The sequence below is a fragment of the Ammospiza nelsoni genome, chromosome 4 (assembly GCF_027579445.1).
Source record: "Ammospiza nelsoni isolate bAmmNel1 chromosome 4, bAmmNel1.pri, whole genome shotgun sequence".
Classification (NCBI taxonomy): Eukaryota; Metazoa; Chordata; class Aves; order Passeriformes; family Passerellidae; genus Ammospiza; species Ammospiza nelsoni.
The window spans coordinates 12819297-12839767 of NC_080636.1; the positions used below are offsets into that span (position 1 = coordinate 12819297).

Sequence of the window (20471 nt, forward strand, 5' to 3'; positions counted from 1 at the left end):
AATTTGTAAAGAGGAAACAAAATGTTACTTTTCTTTTAAGAGGAGAAGAACTTAACAGGAAAATTTATTGAATTATTATATGGAATATGAGGTCAAAAGTGATGAGATATTTGGAAGGTGTAAATGTGGGATAGTGTATTTGATTAGATTTACTTTTACTGTGCTTTCCTCTTTCCTGTTTTAGCTTTACAGGTTAATGGGAAAGTGAACTGACGCTCAGACTGAAAGCATATATAAATAATACAGAACTCACAACATTTTAGTATTAAATACCCAGAAGTGTAAAATCAAGGAATATTCTTGCTTATATATTGACTAGATATAACCTAAAATTAACTGAAGCACGCACATGCATTTTTGAATTAATGAAAATATATAGCTTCTAGAGTTCTGTTTATATTTTCCTTCAATGTGTACAGACTTCAAAAAAAAACCAAAAAAAGCTGACCATAAACTGTAGATTACAATTTTCTTTCTCTATGTGGTAGCCCATAAACAATAGATTGGTAATGTTACAACTTGCTATGCTAATTTAAAATTGTAATGACTTTTTGAACAAAAGTAGAAATAGCTGAGATTCTTGATAGTTAGCAAAAGTTTTTTCTAGTCAAAAGACCTTAGTAACCTGAGTAGTTGATACTGGACATCATTTATGTAATTTTTTTTTTTGGTGCTAGAAGATATATTTTAAATACTAAAAATTTCAAAAATACTTTTTTTTTCTGAGCCTTCCGTTCACCTTATTGTTGTGCTTTGTATAGCAATGAACAGGATTTATTTACAGTTTTAGGATGTGATCAAGGGTAAGCATTTAGGCATAACCTTGGTTATGCATGTGCTGTGTAAATATTCTTTAGAGCGTATTCTACACACTGGGTATCCTCTTGGTAATCACATTAATAAACACAGGACAATTAGTTTAGTACAAATTATCTAATAAATCAGCTGGGATTCTTTTCCCCTGATGTGTAGCCTGGATAAGATCTTCCCAGGAAAATGGTGAATACCCATTAATGTATATCAGAGTTTGGGGTTCAGCACTTCTAGGTTCATGTGCTGAGACAGAAAAGCAGTTTTGTTTCTGAATCAATAAAGAATACATTCTTCCTGGCTGTGGATCAGGAGTTTGGGCAGTGCATGTCTCCTTGACACACTGTATTTTGCTAGCTGGCGGCACTGATCACGCTGATGCGTATTTCTTTAATTTCTATTCTCACTTTCAGTGAAGATTTAATTAGACTCTGGTGATGCTTTAGAAGGGGAAGGGGCAGCGTTTCTCTGATCGTTGTTCTTTCTAATGCAGAGGGCGGTAGTTTGCTGACATGCAGCGTTTAGCACGTGAAAACAGATGTGTGTCTTTGGCAAGCTGTCATTCCTGAAACTTAACAAAAATGTTGCTCAGAGGGGCTGGGGAAAGGCTGTGGAGCTGGGCAGAGCCGCAGCCTGTGGGTCTGGGAGTGCCGGAGCCCTGAGCGCTGACAGCAGCGCGCTCCCCTGTGCAAGTTTCCAGAGAGCTTTTCCTCTCGGCACTGCCACAGCCCAGGCTCCCGCTCCACACAGATGTTCCTCCAGCAGCTGCCAGGAACGCTGCTCCTCGGATACAATGCCATACCCAGAGCTTCGTGGTCCACCTCAGCCTTCTAGGAGGACTCGCTGCTGAGGAAAGCGAATGCTCAGAGAAGCATGAGATGCAGGGCTTTATCTGATATTTTATCTCAGCTAGAGTGGCTGCTGAACTGCCACTGCTTGGCATAGTGGTGCTTTACACCGCTGCAAATTTCTTCAAAGCAAACTCTTGGTAAAATCCTCTGATTTGCCTCTGATTGCAAAGCGGTGTGAAGACTGGAATGATTTGCCTGTTGGAAGAATGTTGACTCTCGAGTGGGAGTCGGAGGGACTACAAACAGTGGGTATTGTTGTGATTATATTTGCATCTCTGAAGCTGCTTCATTTGCTGGGACTGATTGATTTTTCAGAAGGTAAAGTGGTCACTCACAGTTTGTGCTGTTTGTAGGTTTGGTGTCTGATCTGCTAAAATAGAGAGCATCAGCTATAAAAACTGTGAAATGAAAAAAGTGAAACAACAGACTAAGAACCCTGGTTTACTTCTGTTGCTTTTGCTTTGTTATTGAAAACAGAACTAGATGCTAGCATAAGATTTTTATTTTGCAATGCATTTACAACTGTGAGAGGATGTTAATTTAAAAAAGACTAAAAGAGTGAACAAAACACCTGACAGTTTTCTTTGAAAGCTGTTCAATGCTACTGAACTTGATAGATTTTAGTTCAGTTCATGTTTAAAAAATGCTTTGCTCTTTTGATTTATGATGCAATTAGAGTTTTCTTCTGTATAAGTATCTATGTTTTAAAAGCCTGTTTCACAGCTAAATGCAATACACTGTTATTACAGGATGAGCTTTAGGTTCAAGCCTGCTGTACATCTTTTAAAAAAAAGGCATAGATGCCAACATTAAATGTGTGTATTTAAAATATATATCATTAATGTATGTTCTAAAATTCCTGTTGCTTGCTCAGAATCTTGTCTGCTCTCTATTTTATGGGTCATATCATTTCATCTACTCCCAAAGAAGGCTTCACATAAATTTGTTAGGACTTTTATTTCTATAAAAAAATGAGGGTTTTTTCACATTTTGTAGAAATAAGCTATTTCAGGTCAGTTATAACTGAGATTTTATGCTGTCAACTTTTCAAGTTTTTCACAAAATGTCTACTCAGTCGCTGAAGCCCTTGCTCAAAAAATACTTACTTTTGTCATTATGTTTGCTCATGTCAGTCCAAACCAATCCTTTTCACTGGGTAACTGCTTGTAGTCAGAATCACACAGCCATGGGGAGTTCTCCAGTTCTCTGAAACATTAACTTTCCATCATAGAATAGGATCTTTGATGGATGCAGATACACATAATCACATCATAAAATTGTTCAGAGTGCTGATAAAATTTGAAATCTTTAGCCCTTATATAGTTACTGAACTACTGAAATCAATCATCTTTCAAGCTCTGTGTGGGGAGAATACATATTTCCTTTGTTACTATATAATGGTTTTGGAATTACTTTTTCAGTTCTAAACAATGGGTAATTTACTCCTCACAGCAGTGCTTACTTTTTGGTTTTTAATACTCTAGATGTGTAACATTTGCGACATGTAAAAATCATCATGGTTATGGATTAGCTTCAGCTTTATTACATATGGTAACAAATAGAGAAAAAAGATTGAAATGCAATATTGCTCTTTTCTTAGCATATCAAGAGTTAGAGCCTTTTCCTGATTTCTCACTGGTATTGCCATTAAGTTTGTGGGAAAAGGTTTTATGTGATTTCAGATTTATTAAATTACTTTAAAAAAATCCTCCTGGTACAAATTACTCTGATGTTAATAATAATTTCAAGATGATCTATCAATTGAAGCACAACTTTTTGTTCTAATGCACCCATTAGTGTCATGGCATTTCCTCACAAGATAATAATTTCACTCAAAAGTACCCAGCAACATAAACCAATCCCTAAATTTAAAAAGATTAAACTTTTTAAGGAACAGTTGATTTATTTATAATTGCAGTAACTCTGTGAGTAACTCTGGTGACTGGAGGGATTTCCTGTTCCCCTGAGGCTGATATTGCTAATCAGCTTTTCCAGGTTTGGATACTACCACTACATTAAACAATTCTGCTCCAAATGGTTAAGGAATATTTTTTTATGGTCTATTCAGAACTACTGATTTGTTGTTCACCTACTGAATGCAAGGAAAGGTTTTCTGTTCATATCCAAGTAGGAGCACATTTAAACTGCCAGCATTGGTCTGGAAACCAAAATTAGCAATGAGTCCTCCCTATCTACCACACACAGGCAGGTCATGGGTCATATGCTGAAACAAATCTGTTCCCATAATTAGGCTTTCTGATTCCTTAACATGCTTGTTTTAACATCCCTGATACATTGACTTATGCTGCAAATGTCACTGACAGAAATGACAGCATGCCTGATGTTTGCTATTGCAGGGCAGAGAAGACAGATAAAGGACAAATCCTTACTTCTTAACTGGCTGCAAGTCTGCTGGCTTTAGTTCAGTTATGGTGAAGAAGAGCCTGACTTGCCCTCATCTCCATGAGAAAACAGGAAAACCCAGTCAATCTGCTTAGTTTTACTGAATAAACTGAGTCACAGAATTAACTAGGTTGGAAAAGACCTTTGACATCATCAAGCCTAACCCATATCATTACAGTGTTCGCCAATTGGCAGGACAGAGGGAAACCTGATTTTATCCTATGTCCCAAACTAGGGACTGTGTTATTCTGATTCACCCATTCTCTACTTTCCAATAAGTAGAAAACAGACCAGAATGAAGATAAAGCTGGCTTCACTGGAGGCAGCCAGCTATTTCAGTTAAAAGGACAGAATTGAATCAATATAACTTTTGCTAGGAGAGATTAAAACTCCCCTTTCCCTCTCTTTCCATTACTTTGAGAGTGGTTTGACACTGACCATTATCTTCCCTCCAACTTCCTTGCCTGGAGCTTTTTCTGCTGGGCAGCTTCACTCCAAGCTTGTGTTTTGTTACTCTGGCTGGAAGGGGAGGAGAGGAGGGAGATCAAACTGAAGCAATGGATCAGAACAGGGTCAAGTAGCAGCTATGCAGAAACTTTATCTGCACATGTGTGAGCAACTTTTTAAAAATCAGGGAACTGCATAAGTCAAAGTCTTTGAAAGGACAAACTCTATTCCTTTTCCTACATCACACACTGGTTGTACCTTGAAATAATGTCTCTTACAGAAATGTTTTTCTTTTACGTGTGAATAGAATCAGCCATTGTTGCAATCTTTTTAGACTCCCTTATTCCTTTCTTATTCCTTACACTAATCTCTAACAGTCTCCAGAGCTTGTTGTTATCTTTCAGATGCTTATTCAGATATAAATGTCATGTTTGGCATGTGAATATCCTATGCACTCCATGTCTTTTGGTTAGTAGGACTCACTGGTGTCTATATGTTTTTAAGCTCAATGGGCTATCAAGAACAGGTAAGAATATTTGATCCTTAGTTTCTCCTACTGTGATGCAAAGAAAAGACCAGTTCACTTGCTGTTATCAATGAACATATTTGGCTGCATAGTCAGCTTTGAGAGTAAGTAATTTGTTGCTTTAGCTACAAAGTGGAAATTGGTTCAGGGGGTAAATAGAGGTGGTTTTTAATCGAGGTAGTTTTCTGCCTTAGGATATATCTGCTCTATGCAGGTACAGAGAGATTTTTTTTTTTTCTATCTAATCTAATCTGGATGGACAGAAGTCACCTCCAGTCCAAAAGTCATGCTAGTGAATTTATCTGTTCTGTCACACAAACTGCTAAAATGTGTTCTCTTTCATAGTTCAGATACTTAAAAGCACCGAGCAGATGTTTGGTCTGTCTGCAAGCATCTGCGTTAACATTTTGTTAGCTACCCTTACAGCTTACCAAAACCAGTAAGGTTTAAAATATTTTCTCAAGTGCAGTATGACTCCCACCCTTATGATATGGGGAAAGACATGCTGCTGAGAAATTGCCTATTGCATCATATTTTCTAAGGAAAGGAACACTAAAAATCATGGGTGTTCTCTCCTTCTCTGCACAAATGTGGCTGACACGAATTATCCTAATTTGAATGTCCTCTCCATCCAGTTAAAGCTGTGTTACAAGTCCAGCTTCCAACAGAGTCTCCTATGCTGCTCCCTCTCCTGTATAACTTCTCTCAGCCAAATGGGGTGCAATGTAGCATAATTCCACAATAAACAGAAAGGCAGAAATACCCCATGCAGCAGAACCTGTCCCATTGCCTTTTCTCAGCAACTGCTTATAACACCCGTTCTCAGAAAGATGTTCAGTTAACATGTGGTGAAACAACCACCTCCTACTTGTCTTTTTTCCTCTCCAGACAATGCAGAAGTGACAGAACTACTTTATTGTGAGTAACCCAGCCCTCCTTGTAAACCTTGACAGACATTCTGGATGCAGAGTCTCTAAAGGAGAGTCAGTCTATAGAAGTATTGATAGATTGCACAGCAGAGAAGAGTTATTTCAGAAGACCAGATGTGAAACTGCATTCAGTTGCTGCTTTAAAACCAACCTTGGTCCAAATAGATGTAAAAACTTAAGCGTGAATTTCAATATGCTCATTTATATAGATACATTTCTCTTTGCTTATGTTGGATGCAAGACAGGCTGTGAAACTTACTGAAACTTGTGACCATCTCAATACCCAGCCTCAGGGAAGTAGATGATGTTCTATTTACTCTCCACATATCCTCAAAAAGTAGACTCATCCAGGCTTGGGAGAATGTTTATGTTTGTAGAGAAATGTCTTGATTAACCTTAACATTAGTATATTGAACGTGAATTTTTGACTTTGTTTTGCTTTCCTTTTAGTTAATTGGTTTTTCTAGCTGGAACTAACGACATGATGTGCAAATTACATAAAAGTTTAAAGTAATGTTCTTGGTAAAGAACAGCAAAAGTACAATTCATGTCAAAATTAGAGAAATCAAGCTTTTATCAAAATAGGAATAAAATGGAACAATTTACATAAAAGTTTTGAAGAAGGGCTTGTTGGTTTATGAAGATCTTTTCATCAGCTGCTTTCCATGGATGTCTTCAGGGGATTTCAACATCCAGATCAACTAAATCACTGTGGAATAGGTGACTTTAGACCCACATATGTCTGAATTAAAAATCTAGATGCTGTGTGAAAAATGGGGAGAAATATTTAAGAGCTGTTACAAATATTGCCAGGAATATTTCTGTAAGGATAGCATGTGTCCTGTCTCTTCATGTGGGAGTTCACAGATCCTCTCTGGTTCAATATCATACAGGATATTTGCCTTCCAACTTGGGTAGGGTTCTTTTGACCACGTTTTAGGAGAACCCTTCTCTTCATTAGATCCTCTGCTTTGTAGTCTTGATTTTTTTTTTTCAAGAAAGTCTTCGTACTAATAATCATTTTAAATTGACTATGTGCAGGTAGAGAAATTCCCCTTGTATTCATCTTTGCAAAGGTAGAGTTGCTTTTGAGCATCATTTGAAGGTTCTGTAATTCTGAGTATTCATCTGAAGGAAGTTATTTATCCAGATATGTCTTGGCTGTTTCTGGACAAAACCCATGTATTTTGAAAGGAATGGAGGTATTTTCTCCCAGAATATAAATACAGTCACCAAAAATAAAGGTTGGTGACATATATTTGATACCTGCAGCAAAGTCTGCATCTAACCACCTTGCATCTCCCAGTATGGATACCAGGAGCTTCCTACAGAGTGCCTGGATTAAGCATTTTCCCTGTGCACTCTGCCACTGCTCCATGCCCAGACTGCTTTTAAAATGTAGCTCTGGATGAAATAATTCATTTTACGATGACAAAAATTTGATATGACAAAATATGCTTCTGAAAAATGACTACACTTGTTCAGCTGAGTATAGGTGTGGAGAGAAAAGCAGTGCCTACTCTCTAATGTACTTCAGTGCTGAGAATCTAGAAGGCCTTACTGGTGTAATAAGATATTTGTAGACATGAATAATCATTGCCTAAAATTCTATAGAACATGATGATTCAATATACACAATGATGGAATGACTGAATGAAAAAAATCCGTAAGAATGTACTGATTAGAAATAATGCAGTCATCTTTTGAATTTTAAATTATTTGTTCCATTTTTGATGCATTTTTTTATCAAAATTCTTTGGCCTTTTATATTAATGAGATATGTGAGATACTCAGTGATTTTGTAGGGATTTATGTATCTGATTATGTGTAGATCTATTTGAAACATTGAAATTTACAAAGCAACTGAATCTGTTCTAGGTAATGCAAAAATAATAGCATAATTTGGAGGTATTACACTACAATTTTATTGTCTAGTATGCATTTTAGCTCATAATAAAAATACTTACAGAATTACCTTGGGGAAAAAATGCAAAAGCAGCCATAAATCTCATTTTGCAGTCTCATCTGTATATCTGCTTCATGTTATAGAGCAGTATGAAGAAGCACAAATGAGACCATTCTCTTTATAGAAGTGAAATATGCCCTTCCAAAGTCTAGTCGGTGAACTTTAAGAAATAGGCCAATAGTAGTTTGATTGCATGTGTGTATGCATTTGTGCACATTTCATGAAGAGGAATAATCTAAAATTAAAACTTTGGCTACCAAATTTTAACACTAACTTCTAACAGAGAATAGATCTCAAGAAAACAAGTATAACATGGAAGGTCTGATATAGGTACAAATAGGTCAATTTCATGTTTCTTTTTTAAAAAAAAATACATTACTGATCAAGGTCTGTAAATTATGCTAGTGCTAAATAATATATATTTTCATGTTGAAATGGTAGGATAGAGTTCAGATTGATTATTTTATAATTGCTTGTAAGTAGATGTATAGATTCCACATGTACATTTGACTGATTTTTGAATATATATAGATGAAGAGCCCTTGACTACTTCTGATAGATAACTGCCCTTATTTTGAGAACATTTTCAGTCATCCACTAATCACTCAAGAAAAAGTTACATCATAATGAAGAAAGTTCTTGTTTAGACTACACAGCTTTCATAAATTAGAAGGAAGGATATTCATCACTGAAATGAGTCAAACCAAAACAAAGTGCAACATTTTAGTGACTGTTTTGTGATGATCCCAAAAGAGGATTTTTCCTTGCAGCTAAAACTGCTGGACTTGAATTGGCAGAGTGAAGTTAGAAAAATTTGAGAAAATATAGTTGAGAAGAAAGGGCACAAAGAGTCTTGTTTGCTTAGTGGTCAACCACCAGATGAATAAGTAGCAAGGTAAGGAGGGCTTCAATTTTTATTTTTTTCAGATAAAATAGAAAAGTTAGGAAAATAATTCAGGTCATGAATTTCAGAGAATTAGATTTCTATATGTTTTACGTCAATCACGTTGCATTTGAGTGTGTACTCCTGAGCAAGGAGAGGAAATGTAGCATTCCCTGCTCAAAACCAAATTCTGTATTTCTGGGTGATCCAATGGGAACTCCTTACTAAGCTGTGATTCTTCAGGCAGTCATAGTGACAGAGAGGCTAGTTTCAGCCCAGATATATCTGAAAAATGCAACCATAATATTTAACCTATGTTCTAGCAGTTTGATCTGTATCCTTCTTGTACTATAAATATTTAGGTTTCTTTGTTTCTCAGTAAAAGACAGTGTTCTGGGTTTTACACATCATGATGAAATTTGAGCTAAGGCAAAATGTGTATGTTAACATTTCTCTTGCAATGTTATATTTACGAAGAAATTATCTGAATTTCTTCCTTCGAGACAGTAACAGAAGAACATGCCACTTGATGTGAAATAACACTCCTGGGGAAAGGTATCCCTTTCTACAAGTGCTAGAGCAGTGGTATTCTTCATATTGACATACTTACTACTAGTTCCTTTTTATAAGAATACTTGTGATTAATATCCTTAGACTAGTAGCTAATCTGCAATCAGCATTGTCCTATATTTCTCCTGTAGTTTTAATTGCATATAAGTTTCTTTATTATTTCCCTGTCAGACAGGTGCCAACTGTCAGCAACTTCAATTATATATTTAAAAGAATCACAAATAAATAGGGTTGGCATTCAGGAACACTCATTGTGATTTCTTCCCTTTTTAACCTTAAGAAGTGTAGAAAATGGTAAAAATTCTGCTGGTTAACTCACGGGTTGTTGTGAGAATGAGTAGGTTGAAAGCGTGGCATCCGGTGCTGAAGTGATGTGGCCATATGATGAGTATTGAGAGACAGACATCAAGAGATTTCTCTTAATCTCATTGTCAAAACCCAGGTTTGAAGCTTTGACGTGGTGAGTGATAATAGCTTCAAACTGTTGAGATATTTTAAACCACAAAATCACTCTGAATCTAGATGGAAATGTGTTTGCATTAGTCAGTATCCAAGACTCCTTGTTTTTTACTAGTAATAGCATGTATTTTCTTGTTGAGAAAGCAGGTATCTCATCTCATCTCATATTCCCATATAAAGCTGGTTTAGAATAAATTGCAGTAAGATTTTGACTGTAGCATAGTGAGTGCCTTATGTTTTACTGTTATTCACAATCTGCAGTTACAAATGCTTCATATTACCTATTCTTCTTAATAAAAGCCTTGTTGTTTCTTCTTTGTTTATTATTTATAATGTATTTGTTTGAACACATAGGTTTATATGTATAGAGAAGTATACACTCCTTTATGAGACTCATAGAGTGCATTTATATATATATGCAATGAAATATGCATGGGAAATAATTTTAGGTTTAATGTTATGGTGTACTAAGTATAGGTAGATGAATTTGCCATATTTCACAGGCTGAAAATTAAAAAATAACCTTAGATGGTTGTTTGAAATATTTCAAATACAGGGCTTATTTCTCAGTCTCTTACTCATGTGAATAGTTTTTAAATACAACAAATTTGTAATAAAAATGCATTTTTAATTTCAGCATTAGGTGTTTTTTTGTTATTAAAGAGTGGCATTTTCCTATGGATTCAATTTTTCTCATACATAAGAAATAGAAATAAATTGAATTTAAAATTTTAAAATGAATTATAAATAATTTGAAAAATTTTTTTCTTAGTTTAATAATGTATATAGGGTTTTTCTTGTTATATTTCAATAATGATGCTCTGCAAATAAATTTTTCTCTTTTATATTTCAAGAATAAGTATATGCCTTACATTGCTTCAGTTCTTTCTCCCTCTGGGCAGTCTTTTGTCCTCATTACTGAAGTCACTAAATGGAGCCAAATCAGTTAACTTGCAATAATCATTTTGGGATTGGATTCAGCCCCTGATCCTTGGGTAGATCAGAAAACTGTAAATTTTCTACTTGTTTTCCTCAGTCAAAGAAGTCTAATGCATTGTAGCAAATACAGAACTTCTAGAGTATAACAGAGATTTACATATGCCCATCACTTTGCTCTCTCAGAATACTGAACACAAAACAGCATTCAAATATAGCAACCAACACAAAAGTGTAGGCTGTTTTTATAGAAGCAGAGAACTTCTGTGTATTACCAATAAATGGATAGTTCACTGTGCACTCACACATTAATTTGTGCTTCTAGCTTTTTTTCTGAATGGAGACAAAATTGCTGAAAATAATGTCATTAAAAGCTTTTATTCAGAGCTCTTTCATCCGTGCCAGGTTAAAGTTGTATCTCTTAGATGAACGCTTGAATAGAAGTATCTGAAGTATTATAATTAAGGAAAATCCTGAGTAGCAAATTCTTGCTCTTATGAATTTTATTAAATGGTGCAATTTGGTGTTATTTGTATAACAAGATACAGTAGTTGCAACAATTCTATTGGTTATTATTTTAAAAATTAGATTTTTCTGCCTAAAGGCTTTACAGTTCAGGGCTATTTCTCTTTGTACCACTGCAGAAGTGGCCAGAGAAAAGGCTGGCATCACAGGAGGCAGCAATCTTATTTTGAGATCTCTGCTGCTGAGAAGAAACCAGTAGCAGCAGGTGAATATTTACGGCAGCTCACACTTTCTGCACTCTGCATGGCATCCCAGTCCAGGATCTCTGATGGGAGGGAGAGAGAGGAGATTCAGTGCAGTGCCCACATGAATAGGAAGCAGAACAGAGTGGGCTCTCCAGTCCTCTGGAGTGTTGAGGAGGTGACAAATGAGATAACATTTGCATGCAAGAACATGACTAAGCATGAGAGGTTGTGCTGCATAGATAGGTCAGCCATGCCCAGAGCATTGCAATGGATGCACATTTATTTTTAAGGAAGGCTTAGAACTATAACAGGTTAATTTGTTAATCACGGCATGGTTTGTTAAGGACCTGATGAGGTTAGCAGCCTTTTAAGAGTGGATAAAAACAAGAACAAACATGGGGTTGGGGAGGGCAGATACAACACCAAAAAATTAAACTGTTTAGGATTTTCTGTGTTTGCCATATATCCAGGGAAGTATAGTTATTCACTGCTTTGGATGATAAGCGGACACTTGAAAACCAACTGGTTTCAAATGAAGAAGCCTGACAATGCAGGACTACAAATGAAGATGCTCTGTATTTTAGAATAATTGAACTGTGAGTTTTGGGACAGATCTCAGAGGAAACTTTTCAGAAAATTAGGCCACATCAATTCAGTTCCTAGGTATTGATCTTTGTGACCCAGTTTAGACACCTTCATTTGAAAATGTAGTTTAAGCACTAGTGAATCTTTGCATGCTATTTATCCTCAACATAAAATCCTTTGGTTTTTGATGTGTTTTTATGTTTTTTAAGTTTTATGATCAATCTCTTCATGGAGATGTATCCAGACACATCTAAATCATGATGTGAAGGGTAGCAGATTCAGATATCCAGGAAGCTGCTTGGAAAGTACATTAAATTACTTCACACTGAGAGAACAGTTTTTATAGTCTTGGTTTATGAACAATCTCCCTCATTCATGTTTCAATAAAGGCTAGTCTTACCCTGCAGGAAGTATAAAGCATTATTTAACACCAAGTGATTCACAGTGTGTTACTACTGTACTACACAGTTGTACATTTCTGAGGAAAAATTAACTTAATAATAGTTTTATTACTTTAATCCCATGATAATTGAGTTCATAAATTCTTGCTTTGCAATGTATTTGAGAATGGTTAAGAGAGTGTAATTTTAAAAATTGTTGGAACCCTGTGTTATCTCTAGCTGTATATTTTAAAAGAAAAGTAATATTCATATTTTCTGTTGCTTTCTTTTCGTTGTGGTCTTTTTGCAAAACATTTCTCTAAGCTGAAAGCTTAGTTCTTGAAAAATTATATAGAAGATTTTTGCTAAAGGTCTTCTTGACTCATTATGCCAAGGAGAAAGGAGAAGAAAGTCAATAAGTTAGAATTGAGGTTTTGCTTATTTTTCTTTTATGTTTATGTAGAGAAATTGAAAACACAAACTTTTCACAGAACTAAAACTCAGGAATTCATGGGCTGATAGGAATATAGAAAACTGACAGAATATAGTAAGCCTTCACCTGACTTTATGCTTTCTGTTTATCTTTTTTAATATCCATTTTATTATTTTATAAGTATTTTACACTTGAATCATGTTGTTCATTCCCAATGCTTGCAAAAAAAAAAAAAAAAGGAGTAAATCTCTATATTCTTACCCTAAATGTATTCCTTTAATATAAATTTATCCTCTCGACATCTTAAGTAGTTTGCACTTGTCAAGAATTCATGGAAGGTTTAAAAGCAGACAAAAGTGCCAAGCTCTCTTAAAGCTGGGATCCAGAGAAACTCATTCTAACTGAAAGCATTCATGTGACAACCCATCTCTTTTGAAATTTTCACCCATGTCTGTCTGCCTTAATATATTAGTAGGGCAGAAAGCTGTTTAAAAATAATTTTACTTAGCTAGGACATATATTAAGACACAGAGGGGTGTTTAGGGCCTAAAGGTAGATAAAAGTTGGGTATCTGAACTTCCTGTCCTTCCATAAAGACATGAATTGCACTCTGGTTTTTCATACTGACAGATATGGGTATAGTTCCTCTGGCACATCTTCTTTTCCAGTTAGTAAACATCCTCTTTCCAAAACACTGCTTTACAATGACAACAGAGGCAACCCGAGTTATTTGTATATATGGTGGTTTCATGATAATTAAAATGGGCTCCAGACTGAGTATGCTTTGGGGAAATCATGAATCTTCCTTGAATTATCATATCTTTAAATGTGCAAATGTCCATTAGGTGTATGAACTTAATAATGTAAAATTATATATTTAACAAATTAAGGTGGTCATGCTCTGTGTGTAATGAAGAAGGCAAATACTGTTTGCTTTCCAAAGTACTGTGATATGTAGTACTTTCCATAGTACTACATATTTGCTTGCCATAGTACTGTGATTATGTTCTTGCAGTAGATGTTGGGATAATTTTGTATTTTACTTGCAAATTTTCCTGCACACACAAATTGCACACCCTTAGTTCCCCACCACCAAAAAGGCTGGTAGGTGATCATATTTCAGCTGATTCAGCTTGTTTTGTGGAAGATCAGCCAGCACTAAATGCTCAATAACTGTATTTCACTTAGAGTCTGTCAGTTGGTGTGTTTGACACCAGTCAGCTATTTGTCATTCAACAGGATAGAAAGTATCTCTGAAAATGCTGTTTTAAATTAGAATTGAAAGCTTAGGTTTTTTCACTTCAATCACCACATCTGTCATCCTGCAGTCCTCAGAAATGCCATGTTTGTCAATGGGAGTGAGAGGAGCATGGGAGCAATCTCTGGGTAGCTCAGTGTTACCTTATTTCTTGTCTTCTGTGTAAACCAACACCTTTAACTTTAAAAAATGCATTTCTTGATGTTAGGGTAGCAGATAGTGTTTTATTTCAATCAATGAATAAAAGACCATTTGTTGATGCTACATATTTTAATTTTTTTCCCTTACCCTCCTAGAACTAGTAGGACATTAAAAATTAAATAGCAAAAGTGAATTCAAACTTTTGTGATTTACAACCATTGCTGAAGGGGACAGATTCATGAGAAGGACTGGGCTGGGATTAGCTAAAGTGATTCTCTCTTAAAATTATTATGACTATATGATAAGGTACTGGATTATGAAGGTGTGAATTTTTGATATGCAGTGGATGTGTAATAGGCTTAAAAAAGGAAAGCAGGACTGATTGTCAAATGTATGTCAAAAATATCACACGATAGCCCCATAGTTTAAGACTATATTTCAAAAACCTATTTAAAATTAAGTTGAGTCAAAATGATCTGAAGGTTGCCTACAGAGCTCTTTAATCATGATTTATTTTGTGGTTGTACATTGTAATAATGAACAAAAAAAAGCTGCCTAGAGCAAGAATGATCTAAGTATTGTAAATGTTAGCCATCAAGACAATATTTGTCCACAAATTCTTGGAAAACCTCTAGGGACTCTAATTAAAAAGGAAGGAAAAAAACTATGACCAATTATTTATCTCCACAACTAAACTGGTGCAATTAATTGAAAAATAATGGTAACTGTCAAAGCAAACTAAAAAGGTACAATTTCTGCCAATATTGATTGGATTAGATCTTCCCGTTTTCTCGCAGTTGGGTACTGCAGTGGTGCTGCCTGGTCTTGTGATAGCAGTGTTCACAGGCTGGATGGACACAGCAGCCTGTGCTCACTCAAAGCTCTGTCTGACCCCCCTTTAGCCCTTAGTGTGGCACTGGCTGCGTGGGACAGACCCCCCTTTAGCCCTTAGTGTGGCACTGGCTGCGTGGGACAGACCCCCCTTTAGCCCTTAGTCTGGCACTGGCTGCACGGGACAGACCCCCCTTTAGCCCTTAGTGTGGCACTGGCTGCGTGGGACAGACCCCCCTTTAGCCCTTAGTGTGGCACTGGCTGCGTGGGACAGACCCCCCTTTAGCCCTTAGTGTGGCACTGGCTGCACGGGACAGACCCCCCTTTAGCCCTTAGTGTGGCACTGGCTGCACGGGACAGACCCCCCTTCAGCCCTTAGTGTGGCACTGGCTGCACGGGACAGACCCCCCTTTAGCCCTTAGTGTGGCACTGGCTGCGTGGGACAGAGTCTGCCAGCCCACTGCCCCGGGAGCTGCGGCCACGACTGTGCCTGTGTCAGCAGGGCGTGTTGCTCTGGAGACAGACAACCTCTTCCCTCCCCTTTCCCTCTGTGTGTTTAAAAGCACTCAGTGCTATGTACACATCATCAGCAAAGCAAATTTCAGACAGCAGAGGCTATGAATAATATTTTCAGTGTAATCGAAATGAACTTCAGGCTGAAAAACCTCTCTCTTATTATTCCTTCTTCAACAATATTTTAAATTAGGTTAATGCACGCTGAGGCATTTTACCTGTCACATTCAAATGAAAGCAGTGAACCATATGCTGGTTATTTTTCTGAATACCTGTTTCATGTGAAAGCTATTTTTGATAAGAACACACAGTTGTGATAGTTCACAGAATACATTTATAATGTATAGCTGCTCGGGGCTTGTCCTGCATTTTCTGCAAGTTTCCATTTCTTCATGAAGAACCCTCAATTATATTTTTCATTGTTAAAGCTATCAGGTGTTTAGAATACATAAGAAATGCAGAATGTGCCCTCCCTGCTGCTATCAGCAAAACATTGCTATTGTCAGATCTTCAGACAATAGGAATAAATTACTGTTTTTCAAAGAGTAGAAAGGTCAGCTTCTACCTCTCTGTTCTTTGCAGAGTGAAATTGTCTGCTTGCTACTGTTAGTTTAATAAGACCTATTAATAATAATATAGAACTTTTTGGCTAGGAGAAGAAAATCAAATGTCAAAGGACTTTCAGTCCCCTTTTCAGATGATGCACAAATTTATCCATTCCAAAAATTGCATTATGAAAATGAGATACAAAATATTAATTGCCATTTTATTTTGGCTATGTTTTTCATTTTGTTTGCCTGGATTTGTTTGCTTGCTGGGTTTTTTTTACTGGCACATGTATAGTAACTGAAAGACATCAAAATCCCGTAGGCAAACTGCTGCATCGCAGTGGCTGACTGTTTTAATAGCTGTGAAGAAATCTACCTTTCTGGGCAATTCACTTGTAGTAAAATCACCTCTAGGCTTGTTCTGCAATCTTTAAGCTTTCCTTGATCACATGCTAGCAAAGAAGAATATCTCAGCAAAGGCAACTGGTTTTGAGACCCCCTCTGCCATAGTAAAGAAGTGATGTCTCCATTCCCAGGAGAGGAATGGTCTGGAGACCTTATGTAGTACTTGGACTGTTGCCTACTGCCCAAAGCAAATTAATATCTCAAAATGATGATTGTCTGCTGCATTGAAAGCACGTAGAAATGTGAATTTCAAGGTTATCATTGAGTTAACTGAGTTTTCATTTATTCAATATTTTATTTTTTTCATTTATTCAATATTTTATTTCCTATTATGAAACCTCACAGTCTTCTGTGCTAAGAGAGCGTTGGATTTTTTGTTAGTTTAAAAAATGAGTAATTAAAGTTGCTGACCAAAGCACAGATATTCACCTTCTTTTAAATACTGATGGATTTGCTGGTAATTATACAGATGTAGCTAAATTTTCCAATTTATTTATAGGTGTTGTTCATTGAAAAAAATATTCAAGAAAATTTACAATATTGTGGTAATTATATGTGGTGCAACTGTGGCTATCTCCACAAATAACAGAGATAATTGAATATATGATAAATTTTTTATACAAACATTTATAACAGTGAAAAATTTAAAAGTAGCATATTTTAGAAGTTCTACTTTGAGAAGAACCTGACAAAATTGATTGATTTAGCAAGAAACAAACTTTTCCCTTGGAAAAAGTTCTATTGTTTCTAAGATAAATGGTGAAAAAGCTATACAAAATTGCTGAGAGGAAAAGCAATATGAATGATTCTTCTGAAGCAGTCTGCATTTTTCAGGCCTGGAGGTTACTCTAGCTGCAGCTGCCAAGGTAGAAGTTATCTTGAATGCCAGGCTTTCAGTCCTTTTTTAAAAAGAAAATTTTACTATTTGTCAGTGAGCAAGAGAAAAATCATCTATTTGACAGAGAGCTCAGTTACCCTCACTCAGGGTCAGCCAAACTTTGGAATTTTCTTGTAGCTGAAGGTTCCAACCTAACTTACTTAAAGCTTTATCCATCTTTAGAATGTGAAGCCATCATAATTCCCTTGTATTTAGATCCCTTTTGATGAACAAGTAGATGTTCATCATTATCCAGCTTTTCAAAGACAGTAAATTCTATTTTTTCTCCTCACAAGTTGCCTGATTGTACTAAAGATGGCACCTTATGTATTTCTAAATGTGTTTCCATGCTTTACAGGAATCAGTGTAGAAAAGAATAAACCAAGACCAGGATTCATGTCCAGCTCCTGGCTTTGTGAAATTGGTCTGATCTGCACAGATCTGTTATGCCTGCAATGACTGGTGTTAGAGATTGAGAAAGTGTTAAGAGACTGATGTAGAGAGTATAATTGTAAAATTTTCCAGCATTGTTCTTCCTGTATACTTCAAAATATATACTTGTATACATACTCTCCTTATACTTGTTCAAGGAGAAAGGCTGGATGTCAGACTGACATTTTCAACTGGGGCCAGAGTAAACCAAATGCTTTTCTGACCAGTTTTTGTAAAAATATTTTGCTTGAACTTTTACTGCTAAATGAGACTGTAACATTGTCTGTCCTAAAAACTGGTTACAAAGGTTTTCCCGTGGCATTAGCGTTGGTAATAATATGCCTCAGCTGTGACTTAGACACTTTTTAGGAGTTTACAACTTCCTTGCTTGAAACTTCCTGACTGTTACATTTCTAAAGATACACAGAATTTCATGGTGCAGGATGCTAGGCACATTTCTTCTCTCCAGAAAAACAATCATAGGAATGTGTAAATTAAAATACAATTTTTTCCATTAAAGTCTCAACACTTAAAAATCAGTTGAGTAAAGTTTGTTTAAACTTAGAAAAAATGCAAAGTAGAATAGAATCAGAGAAATTATTACTTGGTAGGGTCAAATAAATGATTAGCCATTCAGTCTAATTTATGGTGTTGTCTTGGGTTTACCTAGAAAATTATCAGTAGTGAAGATGACAGGTATGAATAAACAGGAGTGAAAATCAACTCAGAGACTTCTCATCAGTAGCATGTGGTGTCACTGTATATTATAGCACAAAAAATAAGGGAAGTTTGCAAGACACATTGATTATAAAAACCTCTTATTTAAAACCAGTCTGATGTGGCTTCCAATGTACCCAGAAATGTACATTAGTCATCGTTATAAAATCAACCTTTCCCAACAATTACTAGAGTGATACATGGGTACTGCTGTTGTTTCATGGACACAAAAAAGCTCTGCAAATCCATCCTTGCTATTTCTGAGTTGAAAAACATAAATAAATCCTGCAGAACTCTGAGCACATGGCTGTGCTAGAGATGAGGTAATGGCTGGATTGCTGTGGAAATTTATGGATGTCCAACAAACCATGTTAAAAATGTACTGTATTAATATGCAGAATCAGAGTGGCTCTTCCAGAGCAATAATCAAATTAGGTAATGGAATTGTTGTAGGTTACTATTGTGCTCTTGTTGATACAAAAATGGTGTCTAACTGAGGTGATTCTTCCTGTTAGAGAATGTAATAAAGTATTAGGGCTCTGTACAGCTGTGTTCTGCTGTGGGGCTAGGGAGAAAAGTAAGGAATGCCTTCAGATGGCTCCTGGCTTTTTTGTGAGTCACTCTGACAGCCTAAGGAGTGCATAAAAGGAGGAATTATCACCTCTGGAGCAGGCATGAGAAATTACTAGGTGTTTTTGAGGTGCTACTTTGTCATCACTTCTGAAATTTCTCTTCTACTATATTTTTTTTTCTGAATCTAAACTTTCCTTTTCACTAGTGGAAGGTTCGTAGAAATCTCTCATCCCAAAGATTACTTGCAGCATTTGGTTGTACTTAAAGGCTTAATAACAATGATTTCATAAATACTGGGATGAATAAAAGAATGTGTACTACATTTATATATTCAGTGTTAATGAAGGTTCACTGAAAATAATAGATACTTGTCATTCTGATCTTTCAAAAATATCACTCTGGCATTTGTGGTATTGTCACTAACATTTTGACAGCCTCAGAAGTTCATGACAATATCATATCAGTCTGTGCCTTCATCTGGATAAAGCCTTACTCCATTTCATATCCTTGGCAAACCAAACCCCCTTTTTTTCTCAAAACTTAATTAAACAGAGTTCCATCTGGTGGGGGACTGAGAAGGGGCATGTGCACTTCATTTCTTGGTTCTCAACAGCTGAGGACAATTGTTGAAATTCAATGTGGGTTATCTTATATTTGGCAGAACCTGAAGCAGTTTTGGCATCTTCAACTGTAAATTCTTCAGGGAAATGACTTATAGCGTGCCACTCTTTTTTTTTTTTCCCAATGTAATTTCATCAGAATTACTATCGGCAACTTGAAGACTCATCTTTCCAACAATTTTCCCTTCAATTCTGCAAGTTGTAAAACACCCACACTTGTAGTTCTCTGTAGTATTATCCTATTAATACTTATAATCTTAATATTACTGATCACAGATAAAAAAAACCCTTAATTTCATTGTTAAAATGTAATAATCCAAATTAACTGGGAATTATGAGGCAGGAATATATAAATGAAACATTACTTTAAGGAGGACTTGTAGATAAATGCAAAAACCCCACCTAAATAAAATATAAACTTGCTATAATTAGCCATCCCCCAAGGCTTTGTATTTTTATGTTGCTACATTGTCACCTGCTTCTGTTAAAATGATGTCTTAGAAGAAAATACTGATGTGGGAATCACAAGATACTTTCCCAGAACTAGAAATTCTGAAGATTACATTCAACACCCTGGAAGGGTTTCTCATTCCCATAAAGGGGTTTGAGTTCCACATGGAGAAATAACCCTTCTGCAATGGAAGCAGAACTCCACAAAGCTCTGATAC

General features: G+C 36.1%; 1 protein-coding gene across 9 annotated transcripts in view; it reads left to right on the plus strand.

Moving 5' to 3' along the window:
* KCNIP4 (potassium voltage-gated channel interacting protein 4) overlaps window positions 1-20471 on the plus strand; it is a 392972-nt gene that overhangs the window by 297737 nt on the left and 74764 nt on the right. The window contains exon 1 of one of the 9 annotated variants that reach the window (XM_059470689.1): window positions 1691-1979. The exons of the other annotated variants lie outside the window; for them this stretch is intronic. Coding sequence (XP_059326672.1) covers window positions 1868-1979 — 112 coding nt within the window. The 5' untranslated portion in view covers window positions 1691-1867. Of the gene's footprint in view, window positions 1-1690; window positions 1980-20471 lie in introns of those variants that run through there. 9 annotated transcript variants of the gene reach the window in all.